At 39.1% G+C, this 15,682-nt stretch overlaps 1 protein-coding gene across 6 annotated transcripts in view; it reads right to left on the reverse strand.

Annotated features, from left to right (window-relative positions):
* The window catches only part of DLC1 (DLC1 Rho GTPase activating protein), a 264,648-nt gene that overhangs the window by 35,971 nt on the left and 212,995 nt on the right, over positions 1 to 15,682 (reverse strand). Inside the window, exon 1 of one of the 6 annotated variants that reach the window (XM_027676458.1) lies at positions 2,882 to 2,984. The exons of the other annotated variants lie outside the window; for them this stretch is intronic. Coding sequence (XP_027532259.1) covers positions 2,882 to 2,894 — 13 coding nt within the window. The 5' untranslated portion in view covers positions 2,895 to 2,984. Of the gene's footprint in view, positions 1 to 2,881; positions 2,985 to 15,682 lie in introns of those variants that run through there. 6 annotated transcript variants of the gene reach the window in all.

Consider the following 15,682-nt stretch of genomic DNA (forward strand, 5'->3'; position numbering starts at 1 on the left):
AAATTACTGGATATCTACACTTACTACATCACTAGAGAGGATATAGTTTTTTGTAATTAATTCACCGCGAAACACCAAGGTTCAGACTGTAAGCAGAACAATGTGACGCCCAAAGAATATATATAAATTATACAGGGGGCATCATCTCTTTACTTAGTGGAGATCAAACCAGCAAATTTTCTGTGAACTGCAGATCATTTGATTGCTGTATTTCTATAACATGCACAAGAAGGAAGGGGAAACATCTGAAGTTATTTTTATTTCCCCAAGTCTTCTGGTTATACTGTATGAATGCTAGGGTGGGTCTGGCATTGTCTGAAATGTGTCAGGGTCCTTTTGCATAGCCTCATTTCCTTCTTCCTGTCGCTAGGAAGGATAGTTAAGCATGAAAAGCGCTTGTTTACAGTACAGGACCATCCTGTTAAGCACATGAGTTCTCTTCCTCTGTCTCCTTTTAACCAGCCAAGGGTGCAGTTGTGTTTATGCTGAAGCCAATAGCACAACTCCAATCAGAGGGGAATTGGAAGAGAAGTTTGAATCTCTCAAGAAGGCCAAACATAACATACAGTGGTATTTTGTCTAGAAAAAACTTTATAGTGCAAACTGCATCTCTAAATATTTGAAGAACTCATAAATTCACATGCCTCAAACAAACCACTGCCTAGAATGTAATGAATCAGAATAACCAGAAAAGTAAAACCAATCCACCTCTCATCTCCTTCTTCTAGGAATCCTAATATAAACATTCAAGTTTAGTGCATGAGTACAACTACAGTACCTTTTTCCTACCCCCATCAGAGGCAAAATACATAGGGCACTTGTGAGTTTCCATGACTAGCATCAGTCTTCCTCTCTGGCCCAGCAAGAGCAGCTGCAGAACTAGCTGGAAAGACTCTGACTCAAGACTTAAAAATCCTAGAATGAATCTACACAACTGAGAATTAAAACCCAAATAGAAACACGACAGGATATATTCTTGCTTTTAACTACCACTTAGAAATGAAATTTAATGAAATTGAATGAAATTTAAGCTCCGTGGTGTTTAAAACAATGTATCTACACTTCCTTTTGATTAAAAAAAAATCAATTAACAATCAAAGTTATTTTAAAAGCAGATAAAGAGATCAGGAAGTCCTAGGGGTTCCAAAACGCAGCTCCAAATGCTTTGATTTCTATGAACTTGTAAATACCTATTTGAGAAGAATCTTTTCATCTACATCTTCTCTTGCATATACTGTATTATATAATCAAAGAATGTCAGACCTAATTAGGATACTGCAAGCAAACAAATACTAACCCAAAAATATTTACTTGAGAGACATTCATCTCACTTCTTGGCCATCTCAGCCTTTTTTTTGTTTTGTTTTGTTTTTTGTTGCTTCTACTGGAGATGCAAAGCAGGATGCCTAGTGGACAGCAGTAAGGATACCTTGGAAGACAAGATAGCAGCCTACAGCTCTGGAATCAACAGACACGCCTAATACCAACTCCATGTGCTGTCAGCCAGCAATGGCCTGGTTGCCAGATGGATGCTGAATCAGTCTGGCAGTGAGCTGTCGACAGATTTGTACTTAGAGGCTCATACGAAATCTGCCTGCCTATTATCTTCCTTAAATTCACTACAAACAGCCTTAAAACTTAACCTGACTCAGAGAAGTGTTACTGATTTGCTGCTGGGAATTTCTTGATTAGGGTAGGGCAATTCAAATAGATCACACTTACTCCTGTAAAAAAAAATAAAAGCATCTATAATTGATGGCTAAGATAAAATTGCATTCCCCAGTCTTTCAAATTAGATGTGTTAAGTACTCTGACAGATCAGCCATTTAACTTCTGACCTAGTTAAATACATTGTTTAAAAGTAGTAATTTCTTCAAATTTTCCCAAAGAGAATAAGAGGGGAAAAAAATTAATGAAAAAAAAATTGTGGCAGCAATACTAAGTACCCTCAACTGATAACAGAGCTCATTAGGCTAATGCCAACACATTGCTCAACAACTTCACAGTTATGGTGGAAGTAAGTCATTGGTGGTTGTTTGCAATAAAGGGGAGGGTGACACGGAATGTAAAACTGCCCGACTTGAAAACGGCATCGGCTTTCTGTTTCCCTCGAGAATGGGTTTGTGGGGGCGGAGCCCGGCTGGCAGGAGGTGCTGCTCCTTCACCGGGATCAAAGCCTCCGGGAGTGACAATCAGGGCTGGCCACCGCTGCACGGGGGAGCCAACCGGGCTCCTGGAGGACATGGGGCTAATTACGGAGAACTTCAAAAGGATGGTTCCCGTTTCGCAAGAGCTCCCAATTAGGGAAAAGGAAAAAAAAAAAGGGGGGGAGAAAAAAAATATGGGGGAAAAAAAAGGAGGAACGGGAAAAAAAAAAACACCAAAAAAGAAAGAGATGCGCCACGGTGACCTTCAGAGAGCGGCCGCATCCTGAGCGCCGCTCCGCGCCCGCGGCAGCCCCGCACCCCAGCCCCTGCGGTGTTAACCCTTTCGGCCGCGCTTCCGAGCAGAGCCGCAGCGGGCCGTCGCTTCCCCGACACAGCAGTGATCCCGTGCTCCCGCAGCGCCCCCGTCTCACCTGGGGCTGCTTCCTCCCCGATGCCGCTTCTCTCCCCGCACACACAGACAGGCCGGTGGGGCGAACACTCGCGGCTGCGGACGCTCCGCACCGCGGGGCGGGACGGGACGGGGCAGCCGCGACCCTGCCAGCGCTGCCTTCCCGGGTGCTGCGGGATAACACAAGAGGGATCCCCGTCCTCACACCCCCATCGCGTTGCCCCTGAAGCATGTCCCGGCAACGCTGCCCGCGATGCGCCCCGAGCCCGCGTTGGGCAGCCGCCGCCCCCCCAAAATGTGCAGGGCGAGGGATCCCCGAGCTTACGTGTGAGAATCATGGTCTTCGCCGGCCGCGGCAGGTCCGCGGGGCTGCGGGACTGGCTCGCTGGTTCCCTGCCTCCCCGCCTGCCTGAGCGGCGGCGGCGTCTCCCGACTACACCGCCGCGGAGCTGCGGAGCGGAGCGGCCGCCCGGCCCCTTCAAGCGCCCCCGCCCCCGGGGCCGCCCCGCCCCCGGCCCGCTCCGCGTCCACGCCGCGCAGGGGGAGACCCGTGCGGGCAGGGACGCGGCCCCAGCAAGCTCCCGTCTGGGCACGACCCGTAAATACAAGAAAAAGTGACGCGCGCGCCCCGTTCCCCCGTTGCACGTCTAGGGAGCTCAGGGGAACTTCACAAACCAAAGGTAATGCCGTCAAAGACGAGTGAAAGGCTTCTCTGCCTTTTGCTCCTTTGATTTTTACCAGCTATCGGCTATTGCAGTGGCCATTTAGCCAATAGTGATGTTTATAGAAAGCAGTCAGCAAAGTTCTCAATGCTTTTTCCAGGAAACGTAGAGAAGAGTGCTAGTGTAGCTCCTTGGTGTTAAAAATTGGAGAGGTTTGGGATGACCTGGGCAGCACAAGACACGGGGATGCTGAGCCTTCAGCCAGAAGCAAGCCATGCAGGGTGGCTAAAGGATGCCGATGCTTCCCTCTCCGGGCAGCCTGTCGAAGAGTGCTGTGAAATGGTAGAAATTCTTGGACACCATCAAAGTCTCAGTCTGGACCTCGACAGAAAACAACAAGCGTTTTCCCTATGGGGACCACATCACAGTTGCAGACAGGTCTTGCAGATAGTGAAGCAAAGTCTGGCTTCATAGCTGTATGCCTGGAAGTTGCTCCCTACACCACTTACTCTCCTGCATGTTTTCCAAAGATTATTTGAATGCTTATTGCTTGGTTGACACTCACGTTCAGGACTTTTAAATTGCACAAAACAGGTACTTTTGAGCAGCTGCCAAACTATCAACATGGAAAAGAGTATTATGAAAATTTGAAAATATCTGGGTCCTGTCAAAGATTATGATTGGTTCATTTCTTCCAAGCCAACACTGTATTTTATACTCACTGGTGTTATTCTAAGGTTCAGTTGTCATTTGTGCACTGTGAATACAGATATAGAGTATATATAATGTGATGTCTGAGCAGGCAATTTCCTGAAGAATAAACATCTCCCCATTCTATAAGCTGCAAACTGTGGCCAGTTGGCCATTATAGTGTTGTTTCTGGAAACCCCTACAGAGCTCTAGGTCATTAATTTACTTTAATAGCCCAGAAGAGGATGGAACTGCACTGTGTCTTCAAGCTTGACTTTACACATGTTACCCACTTAATTACCTCTCCATATCTAACCTGGCTCATGCTCTTTTTGGCATAGCCACATTTACCTGCATTTTTTAATGTTTCTTGTAAGGTACAAGGATATAAGTTTACAAGATAGGTCAGGCCCGCAAAATGTTAATTCTTAACTGTAACATGGGAAGACAGACATATGCTACGCCCCAGCTGTTGAACAGCCAAAGTAATCCCAGTCTAATTGGCTTTCTGTCTGTATTGCTTTTAGTTTCATGCAGTTGGTAGACTAGTTAGTGACAGAGTAGACATGATCAGATAAAATATGCTGGTTGCACATTGTATGTGATTTTCAGAGTCTGAATTCCAGACAAGAAAAAAAAAAAGTTGTTTCTCCAATAAGCATCCTCAAAAGGAAGGAAAAAAAAATTGCCCAGAACATGTATCAAAACACACTGGCACAAAGGCATTTCCATCACAATGATAATGCTGGAACCAGAAGACCACTAAGTGTCAAGTTAATACCCTCAGTAAAAATCAGGGTTTGTTCTTGTAAACACAGACTGCCTAGGCTGCTTCCTGGTCCAAGCCTGCATCTCTGTATAGGAAATTTTTGTATAGGACCCACAGGAAGCTTTTGAAGGAGGAGAGAATGGACTTTTACTTTGCAGAAAATATGGAAAGGGTTTGAAGGGCTTGGCATTGTGAAGGGGAACTGAAAAAAATCTAAAAATGAGAGGAGACGTGCACAACAGTGAAGTAAAATCCAAATTGAGAGAGTTGTGTGATAGTTGCAAACCAAGAATTTGAAGTCAGTTTTACTTGAGGATTCTGAGAGGGGTGAGTGACGAGGTCAGGGAATACTTGACAAATGTGTCTCAGACACAGAAGATGGGAAGCTCTCGCTAATTAAATCAAGGGTTATCATTCTCCCCTCTTTGACTTTGTAAAAGAGCAAATGAATGATGATGTTTGTGGTTCAGTTCAGCTCTCCCATTCTGCTTGCAAAACTAATTAGCTTCTACAGTAAAGGAGGAATCTCCAACCTGTTTCAGTCTTTGTGGAGTCCTCCAGTCATGTCAGAAACAGTGACTTTTGTGATGGAGCAGTCTGTCTGTTGGGATCATTGCTAAATAGACGCTGCAAGATTATCACTGACCTGGATTAGATTCTTGCCGGTAATCTAAAAGAGAAAGGCTTTGATTCTAGTTTGTTATCAACCCTCAAAGACACACAGTCTCTCTGGCTTGCATTTTAACTTGGAATTCTATAGGACTGCTAAAGCAGGCATATTTTTGGAGCTGAAGCAAGGCACCAGTCTCACATTCACCGTAAAACGTGCTCAGAGGAGCATTCCACCTGAGGCATGGGTGTTTAACAGGCTACAACCACTGTAATCACTCATCCAGCTTTAAAGAGTGTTGTGAAATCAGTAGAGCTTTGGCCTTTAATATTTTTATTTCTTTATCTCTCTGGCTATTCAAAGAGCCAGCAGCTGCCTGACGGAGACACAGGGTTTTGGAGGTAGCTTGCCTAAGAGGATTGTTTCTGTGGAGTAGTTATCCTTATATGCAATCACTGAGCTCTCACTGGATGGTAAAGTAATTGTAAAGGATTGCCCGACAGGCACAATTATTCACTTTAAAAGGTGAATTCTCCTTCTGTTGTAACTGCATAAGGGAGTGATTCCCAGAAAGGCATCTAATAATAAGGACTTGATTGTCCTCTGCTTTCCCTCCCAGGCCCAAATGCTTTAATGGTTAACTGTACCCCTGTCAGCCTTTTTCTTCTAAATAGCGCAGTACACAGAAAAGTCCCAATTCACAATTAGTCAACTGACCTGCTGGTACAAACACAGGATTGTCAGACGCATGATTGTGGTTCTAAATGCTGGTATTGATATCCTTTTAGCAACAGCATGATAGACTGTGGAGCCGTTTTAGACTGAGTTTCCAGGCCTCTGGCTCTGGGCTTGGATTCATTGTCAAGTGGGGTATATTTGTGTGTATTATTTCCACAGTCCAAAGGACCTTCATGTTCCAACCATTGTCAGTGAAATAATTGTTTTAATTTTCTAGCACTCGACTTTACTGAAAGTAATTATTTAAAGGAGTCTGCAATTGTTCTAGCCTCTTGACAAAGGGTGTTTGCACTATCACTTCACAGAGATAAGCAATACCTCTGTAAGCGCCTTGCTTACAGAGAAGGAAAGACATTGTTTCACCTGCTCAAGAATCACAAAATGAAAGAAAGCATGTACCCAAAACAGTTTTTAACAAAATACATGGTGAAGTCACTAAATTGTACAAACATAGGTGCTGCTCTAATTCTTGTAATTTATGGACTTTCTGCTCTAGAGATCTTCCTTTAGAAATAAACACTACCAGTAATATTACCAGCTTGTCATGTATAATAGACTCTTGTAGCTGATCCTAGGCAACATCAGTTGGGACTTTTTTCCTTTTTTAAATAGTAAACTATAATAAAAAAAATAACCTTGCCTTATTCTATGTGGTCCATATAATTGACTATTTAAAACCAAGAGGTAAGTGAGCTTTTGCCTGCTTTTGAATGCCATCAAACACTGAGTTCAATGTAAAAATGGATTAAATTGCTTGACAAAGATACGATTCAGTAAAATATAAATGCAGATCAACTGAAATAGGAGGAGAAGAGAAAATAAGTATTTTAAAAAGTATTTTAAACACCAAGGGTAAACTCCTTAGCTTACATGAAATACTATTGGTTTATAGAAATTGGTAAAGATGTAGGGTATCTTTCCCACATTATGGTTCAGATACTGTCATGAGTGAATGTTTATTTTTTTGAAGACTGCAGAATTTTCTACCGTTAATGTGTCTGCCTTCCCTTCAATTAAAAGCTTTGTTTTTACCTTAAAAAGATGGTTCACCTTTGGAAAAAATAACCAACTGAATTTAATTTTCCAGAAAGTAGGGAAAGTAGGTAAACTAAACCTTATCTGGAAGAAATGCTGGCAGAGGGTAGTTAGAATTTCTAACCTGTGATGAAGGCTCAGAAATGATCCAGAGTAAGTGTATGGCTTGTGACACATAGAAGTCCTTCTTCTCTATATTTAAAAAAATTCAGAATAACTGTACTATTACTGATAAAGACAGCATCCATAATTTATCACTGCTTCACAACAAAAAATCTGAACCTGAAATTATCAGGACTAAAATCTCTGCACATATGTGGTAGAAGTGATTGTGTCAGCAAGATCTAATGGATATACAGGTTACAGGGGACCAACTCTGTTACACTACATTAGCAAAATCTATAATGAAGGTTTGTCTCTGCCAAGGCACCATCACTAGGTTTAGTGGTAGCAATTGCCTTGGTGGCCATGTGGCAGCAAAGCCCCATGGCACCAGGAGTCATCTCTGGCTCCTCTCCTTTCTCTGTGGGTCACTGAAAAGGAAATATCAGTGCCTGGGTTCTCATCCTTGGTTCTTTTCCTCTGTGCTTACAAGTCACGGTGTGCAATGAAGTGTGAGAGGAAGACAGCACAAAGGGTGCTTTTACTCAAAATATATATTACAGAATGATCAAAAGATAAGCAACTTGATGATGGTGTATAATGGAGATATATATATCTCAACTTCATGTTGCTTGGGTTTTTTTGTTTTTTGTTTTTTTTTTCAGAACGATGCTCTTGTTTTCACTCTGTGTTCTTTTGACAGCAGCTATATCATTACTAAATCAACCAGGTCTTCCTTTTTCATTTTTAAAGAAAATAGGTTTTTACCCTCCACCTTTAAAACCACCAGTTTCCAAGACATTCCAATTGTAAGATGCATTTTTTTTAAACCTTATTCTGTGTTCATGCATGACCTCCAGTCTGATGAAGAAAAAAGGTCAGCTTTCACAGAGTGACAATAATAACCTTCATTAAAACAAGATGTAAGATGCAAGTTGCACACTAAAGTAGTTGAAAACTGAAAGACTGATGCCTTAAACATGCCAGAACAGTGGATAAAAAATTGGTTTACGAAGCAGCTATATTGTTATAATACGCATGAGATGCTACTTTTCAGCACGATGCCCTGGGACTGATTGTGTCAGCCATGCAGCACCCAGCTGGAGTTAAAAGGAGTAAAAGGGAAGGAAAGAAAGGTTTGATTTTTTTTTTGTTGGGGGGGAGGTATTTTTAATTATAGTGAGTAAAAAATTATGAACAATGAAAAATTTCTTTTCAAGAACAAATTTTTTCTTCCTTCCATCTTCTATCTTGTGAGATCCAAGACTTTTTAGCTAAATGAATTCTATATTCATTAAACTTATTTCCTCTGGAGGAAATAAGCACATGAATCCACCTGGACCAGTTGACCCATTATGTGAGAGACTTGCTGTTTTAGCCTTGGGGAATCTCCAGGACTCAGGAAATAATTTTAAACCCATGACTCAATAAAGTTCAATAACTATGGCAACTGAAACACATGTATTGTGATGGCTAATTTCACATCAGTATTCATCAAGGGGGGTACCCACTTGATACTACAGCATGGAGGGTAGCTATTGTTAATGTAATGAGAAGCTACAGAGAGAGGGAAAAGGGAAGACACATGTTAATAAGCCCAGTGAGCAAAGTGAGGCCCAGTGAAAGTCAGGATAGATACATAATCCTTGGTCCTGTTCTTGACAGCACACTAGACTGAGACCCAGAATACCTATCTCCAGTCTTGCTTTAATGTATCAGGCAGCCTTGGTCTATACATTTTCATATTTCATTTTTTCCTAGATAAATTAGGGAGAATAAAACATGCCTCTTTTGCAAAATGTTTGAGATGTACTGTGGAAAGTGCTGTATGAGATTATTATTATTTATGCCTAATAAAAACCCACTTGCAGATTGATAATTTGCCTGCTTCTTTCATTGTCCATGCTCATGCTCTTGCTTATTGTAACTGAAAACCAATTTACAGCAGCAATTACCTTGCCTTTTACTGGGAGATGCGTACATGCAGACAGTTACTTAAGAGCACCTTAAGTAACGTGCTAGAGTGTCAACACCCATAATGATGTCTGAGGAAAGACGAGAGAAGTGGAGGGGGAAGCTAGTTTTCTTGCCAGCAAGAACAAACTGAGTTGGAGAAGATTTATTAGGTGTATATTGCCCAGATAAATGTGATCCTGACTTGAATGAGAGCCAGCAATAGCAAGGGAAGGGGGTCAGGCAGAAAGAAGTGGCTGTTTGGACTTCGTCAACAGATTCAAGACCTGACGGGGATTAGGAGGAGTAACAAAAATGTTGGGGTGCTCATTCATCTCTCTAAAATTTAGGATTATGAATTCTAATTGGATGGCCAGTTTAGCTGAAAAATGCTTCCTCCTTCTCCTTGTTACATTTCTTTTCTTATGCCAGTATTTTACAGAGTGAGAGTATTGCACGATATTATTTGTGAACATGATACAATACGTAGAAGTGACTGACAGGTTAATAGGAGCTTGCATGTTTTAAAAACAAAGTCTCGTATTCTGTTACATGACCACAAGAAAAAGAAACATGGAAAGTGGTTAGTTTGCTTTCATATTTCAACACTGTCACATTATGAAGGGCTACCTTTTTCACTCTGCTTGTTTCTGAGGTTTTACTTTTGCCTTCATATAATTTTACAAAGAGACATGTTAAATGAGTTAGTTCTTTAGAGAATAAATCTCTTATATCTAACCTTAGCCCAGAGCAGTTTGTAAATACCTGAATTCCGAATTAAAAAAAACAACTATTCCTTATTCCCGGGAATATATGAAAGAGCATTATTTTTGCTAAAGAAAAAAAATAATAAAAAACCAGAGTCCTCTCATATTCTGAAATGTCTTTTTTTTTTTTAATCAGACTTCAAAATGCAAAGACAGGTAGCAGTGATTGGAGAATGCTTTAGCATAAATCTCTTTGCCCAGTACACCTGACAAACTGAGTTTACCTGGTTGTTATATTAAACTTTACAGCAGCTTTGTCACTAAAGCAACAGAGTAATCCCTTCACTTTGTTTTTATTATTTTAAATCAATCATATTATGAAGCAGATTCTCTTCTGTTGTAAATGGTCATTTTCAAAGTCTGTAGTTGCACAATAATTTGCAAGAGGTACATATCTACTGGTGTAACTGCTAGATACAAGGAACCAAAACCAGGCAAATTTTATCTTATTTCAGGCAAATCATTCTATTGCAAATGATTCACATACATTCACATACAACACCTTTAGTATAGTGGCAAATGTATCCTGAAGAACCTCTTTCTTCATCACCACCAAGTGGCCAGCTGCACTGGTAATGTGATGGGCTCTGTGGGCATCTAAAAAGTTGCATATATGGGACAGGTACAGCTCTGATGTTTTTAAAATATTTTTGCCATTGGATTCTTTGGGTATTTTGTTTCTGGTGGTTTTACTGAAGATTCATTAATATATGTGGGTGTTACAAAATAATAAGCCTTAGTCATGGAACCTGATTATTTCTTCATAGACCCCAGTTAAACTTATGAACAATAATATTTACAGGATGTGGTGCCAACAAGGGTATCGATCATTTCTGATATTGTACTTTAAAATGAGAAGGATCTGTTTTGGGAAAAGTAACATTGGGGAAAAAAAGGTTTGATTCAGTTAACCCTCTTTTTCTTTGATCACAACTTCAGAGAGTTCAAGGCAGCCAGGGACATATCTGTGCTAGGATCAATGAGGCAAGTGATTAACAGTGATAGGACATCCTGAATCTTTCGTGCTCAAACCAGAACTCTCTCTCCTTTGAAACAAGAGCCTTTACATCACTCAATAGAATAGTATTTCTCATAAAGAGCAGTAGAGCACAGAAATAATCTCAATTTTCTTTGCTGTGTAATCTTTATTTTTTCCAGATAGAGAAGGTCTATTAAACCTCAAGATTAACATTTCTCCTGGAATCTGATTTTTAGTCAGGAAGTATAAACAACAATTGAAAGATGTATATGCAGAACTTTACATCTAATTTACCAGTAGGTTTTTAGAATCTGTCGTGCATGTCTTATTGACCTTACAAACTTAATCTGAGAAACCACATGCAGCTCTTAATGTAAATCTCAGCTCCTTAATGTAAATCAGTGACAGCACTAAGAAAAATCCCCCCAAAAATCCTGAAAACTTAGATTCTAACAGGTTAGAATATGGAATTTCTGAGCTGATGAAGTGAACTGAAGTATTTGGAAAATGTTTGGAAATAAAAGTCATGTCTCACTTGACCTAGGGTGCAAGAATTCATGTGTCAAAAATTATGAGCCAGATATCCCAAAATCATAGAATTTTTTGAAAGTAGCTAGTTTTAAACACACATTTTAGAAATGTTCTGGTTTTATATCAAAGACAAGAATTTTATATGATTGCAAGTATGTAAAAAAATGAATCAAACCCAAAAACTGGTATACGTCTCTATGTTAGACAGGTACCTGAAGCATTCAGTAGCTTATCTCCCTTACTATTTCTGTTGCATTTCAGAAAGTTAGCTGACTTCATGATGGAATTTGAGCCATCTCAAAGAGGGAAACTTCCTGGCTAGCCAACAGAATGAGAACAGGGACATTTCAGCCCTAGATTTGCTTCTGAGATAGTGAGTTATTGCCCACCAAGGCAACCTTTTAGCTAATCTAGGATTCTTGGGTGCTCTGTCTGTTTATAAAGGGCAAAATATCTTCCTGCACTGCCTTATGATAACACCCTTTTACCCCCCCCCCCCGCAGCCACATTGTGAAAAACTTTGTACCTTCAATGAAAGTTTCTCATCTTCATGTCTCTAGCACCTATGCTGGGTATTTATTTCACCTACTGCCAGTTTCTCACCTCTTTTTCCATTTCCTTCCTTCCTTTTCTCTCTTCGTCTTCTTTTCCCTTTCATAGCTAGCTGCTACTAATAGCAATTGCAAGGGGTAAAAGTACCCTCCTTAGTTCTTTTCCTCATTTCCTCTTCCTTTGGCCAATGCAAATAAAGAGCAGGCTGAACATTAGATCCGGAGCTGTTGAACAGTGTTCCCTGATGACAGAAAAGGGAAAAGCATACACATCAAAAGAAAAAGATGTCTAATTTCTAGGAGTAACTGAGAATGTAAAATTCAAAATGAAAATCTAGGAAGACTAAGAGACGAGATCACTGCTAGACTGAGTGAATTGTGACCAAGAAAACTGTATCTGCAATTGTACAGCTAATGCAAATCTAACAATTAATTTAGTGCTTCCATGGAACCCTTGGATATGAACAAACATAGTAAGAGAATGGTCTCCAAGTATCCTGACAAATTTCTGCTAGAATTGCTCTATATAGTGATTAGTTATGTTAGGGCAGAAATTATCAGAGCACACAGAGTATAATCTAAACCAATCTGAGAGCTACCTAACACTTTATAACTACTCTATAATATAGTGTATAGCATGATGGAAAGCTCAGAGAGTTACAATGGGTTTCTCTTTTTGGACATGAAATAATATTTGTCAACTTACAAAATCTCCTTCCTTGGTTAGAAAGGATTTTATTTGCTTCAAGGTGGAAAGGAATTTAAACTTCATTTGTACAAATTAATGTATGCAATTCTATTTGGTTTGAAGAGTGTATTGAAACTAGAGTGCATAAATGCTTGCAGGATCATATGCTTAGTTTTTAGGTGATAGATTTCCAGGCTCTTTCACACACCATTTCTGTCTTCTCAACCACTCTTCATCTGAAACTCTTATAGTCATTCCATTAAGTATATCTTCTCAAGAATGAAAAGCTGATGCTTTGTCCTCTGGCCACTTGTATCCACTATTTCTGATCTGGCTGATAATGCCAGAAATCAAAGTACAGATTATCAGAACAGCAAGGCTTTTCATAATGGTCTCTCTGCATGAAAAGTCCATGTGTCAGCTGAGAAAATGAATTTCCAATAATACTTGGCACTGAACGAGTGGTTTGTCTCAACAGAGTGCATCAAGCACTGCTTATCTGATCTTTGTAAGACTGAAATAGGTTTCACCTATTTGAATGATCTTTGTCTTAGCCATCTTTATATCAGCAAGCTTATTCAGGATATGATATACTCAAAATGAACACAGGGATTTTTTTTTTTTTAATAAGGAAATAAAAAGATATTGGGAATATTTTCACTGGTGTGCTCAATAGCATTTCTCTGTTGGGCAGGGAACAAAATTTTCTGTGCTGTTTTAAAATTCTGAAGAACTTTATGCTACTGTTTTTAAGCTGGGCAAATATTCTGCAACTTTCTTTATGCACAAGTTTAATATATCTTTTAAAAATGTTACTTATGAGCATGATGTCTTTCTCATTCTATACCTAATTACTAAGTATTATTTTGAGAACTACTATGTAAACTTTATGAGATGTCAGAGAAGGTGGCTCTGCAATTTGCACTGTTAGCAAATAGAAGACTCTTAGATTTCTTTGTAGTAGTTTGACATTGACTGTGTATGCATATAATGTAAGGAAACAAATATGCTCTCTAAGACTGATTTGGAAACAAATACCTCTGCTTTAGATTTGAAATTGTAATCTGAAAAAATAAATGTATATATAAAAAGGATAATTAGTTCTTCTTGGTTCATACAGAAGAAGTTTTAAAAGACAAGCATTCCTTCACAGGCTAAAGATGAATCAAAGTTCTCTGATTCCTGTAAAAATGTGTGTATCTACAGTCATAGTTTGTTCTGGATCAATTCCAGCGCATTGTGATGATAGGAACTAGAAAGGAAAACTCAAGAGGGTATTTTTAATCACTTTTACCTCTCTTAACAATGTGATGCTATTTCCATTGTTCCTGTTATAAAAATAAGTACCTGACATGTTCTCCAGAATTGATTATTGTGTTTTAGCCAACAGTCAGCCATCAAGACATTGCAGCCTATCAGGAAAGGGAGTGGAAAGGAGCTGACAGAGAAACCTCAAAGGAAGGACAAGACACTGTGTCTTTTGTCCTTTGTTCCAAGATGGAAATAAACTGTCTCCACTTTTGATAAGCTTTTCTTTTGATCTTTGTTTGCAATAATTAGGGTTAGACACTAAGTTATTTTATGAACCCTTTTAGGCTTAGTCCCCCCTAATTTAATATGAATATGAGTTATTTGACATCTGCAAATAACCACATTTATTAAGTTTATATTATTTGCTTTTATTTATGGAGATTTTGCCTAATATGCAAGGGAATTAGATATCGATAGATTTGGGGAAGATAAAAAGTATTTTTTCTGCAGATTTAGTTTTACTTCATATTTTACAAATATGAGAATGTAAAACACAAAAAGATATAAAGATCTATTTTCTGTCTGTGTCTATTGTAGAAATGTGTATATAATTATATATATATATATAATTTCTATCAATTTAGGAATGCTTATTACACTGTGCTCCCATATACTTTTGATGGTTTGGAAAATCTGCACTCTACATAAGGCTACAGATTAGTGTCCCCACTTATGACTATTGGTAAATATGATGTCAGATACCTTTGGCTGCAGAGAGAAGCAGGTTTTTTACTCTAATTCATGCTGAAAGACAAATCCAGGCACCAAAGGAAATCCTGGGAAATAAGAATTTGGGGTTTAGCTAGACTATGTTAGAAGTGTAACTGTAGTGTTACCTGCTTCTGGTGCAAACATAACAAGAAATTAATTTGTTAGTCTAAGAACAAATGTGTTTTATGTTGTTTGCAAAGCTAGACTTTGTCCTAGGCAAAAAATCCCCAACAACCCAAAACCAAAACCAAACCAACACAAACAAACAAACAAGACCAACAAAAAACAACTCCACAAGAAAGTAAATTAATTGTGATAATTTGAGAAGTTAAATATTTTGTAAATCTAGGCAGTTTTCACTTATATACCAGAATCCAGGATACTACAGAGTAAAAGAAATGTAATAGTCAAGGAATGCAGTTAGCATAGCTTCAGAAAACAGTCCAGAATTAAAGAGTATATTTTTACACCACAGGTAATTCATAAAGATCATTGTAGCAATTTGAACTACAAGTCTTGCTTAGGTTTCTTGCTTGAAGTTGTATTTCTGGCATTTTAAAATGCCTCTCTTAGGAATGAACCTCAATGTTAAGATTTCAAATGACAACTTCAAAGTATGAAACATGACAAATTACTTCAGAATTTAAAATGTGTGCCTTACTCCGAATTTTCATTCCCTTAGAATCAGTATCTAGTCTTTCTCCCAGGTTCTTTTTTAGTGTCCTGAAGATCATGATGAAGCTGTGGGATTGCATTGAGAACTGAATGATGCAAAGCTATAACATGCCTCCTACTGTCAAGGACAAAAAATATTTTGTATATGCTTTGCTGAGACACATAATTGCAATAGAATACAGTTTCATGTCTGCAGATTTAAAAAAATGTAATAATTTTCAGTAGTTTCCTGAAGCATGTAGCAGTATAGTAATTTACTGGAAAATACAGAATGATCCTTAAGGGATATAAATTGCTGAATCTCTGTTTGTCCAGTGGAATAGTCTACTCTTATCAGCTGAATAAGTGATACAG

The sequence above is a fragment of the Neopelma chrysocephalum genome, unplaced genomic scaffold (assembly GCF_003984885.1).
Source record: "Neopelma chrysocephalum unplaced genomic scaffold, ASM398488v2 Primary Assembly neopelma1_42, whole genome shotgun sequence".
NCBI classification, from domain to species: Eukaryota; Metazoa; Chordata; class Aves; order Passeriformes; family Pipridae; genus Neopelma; species Neopelma chrysocephalum.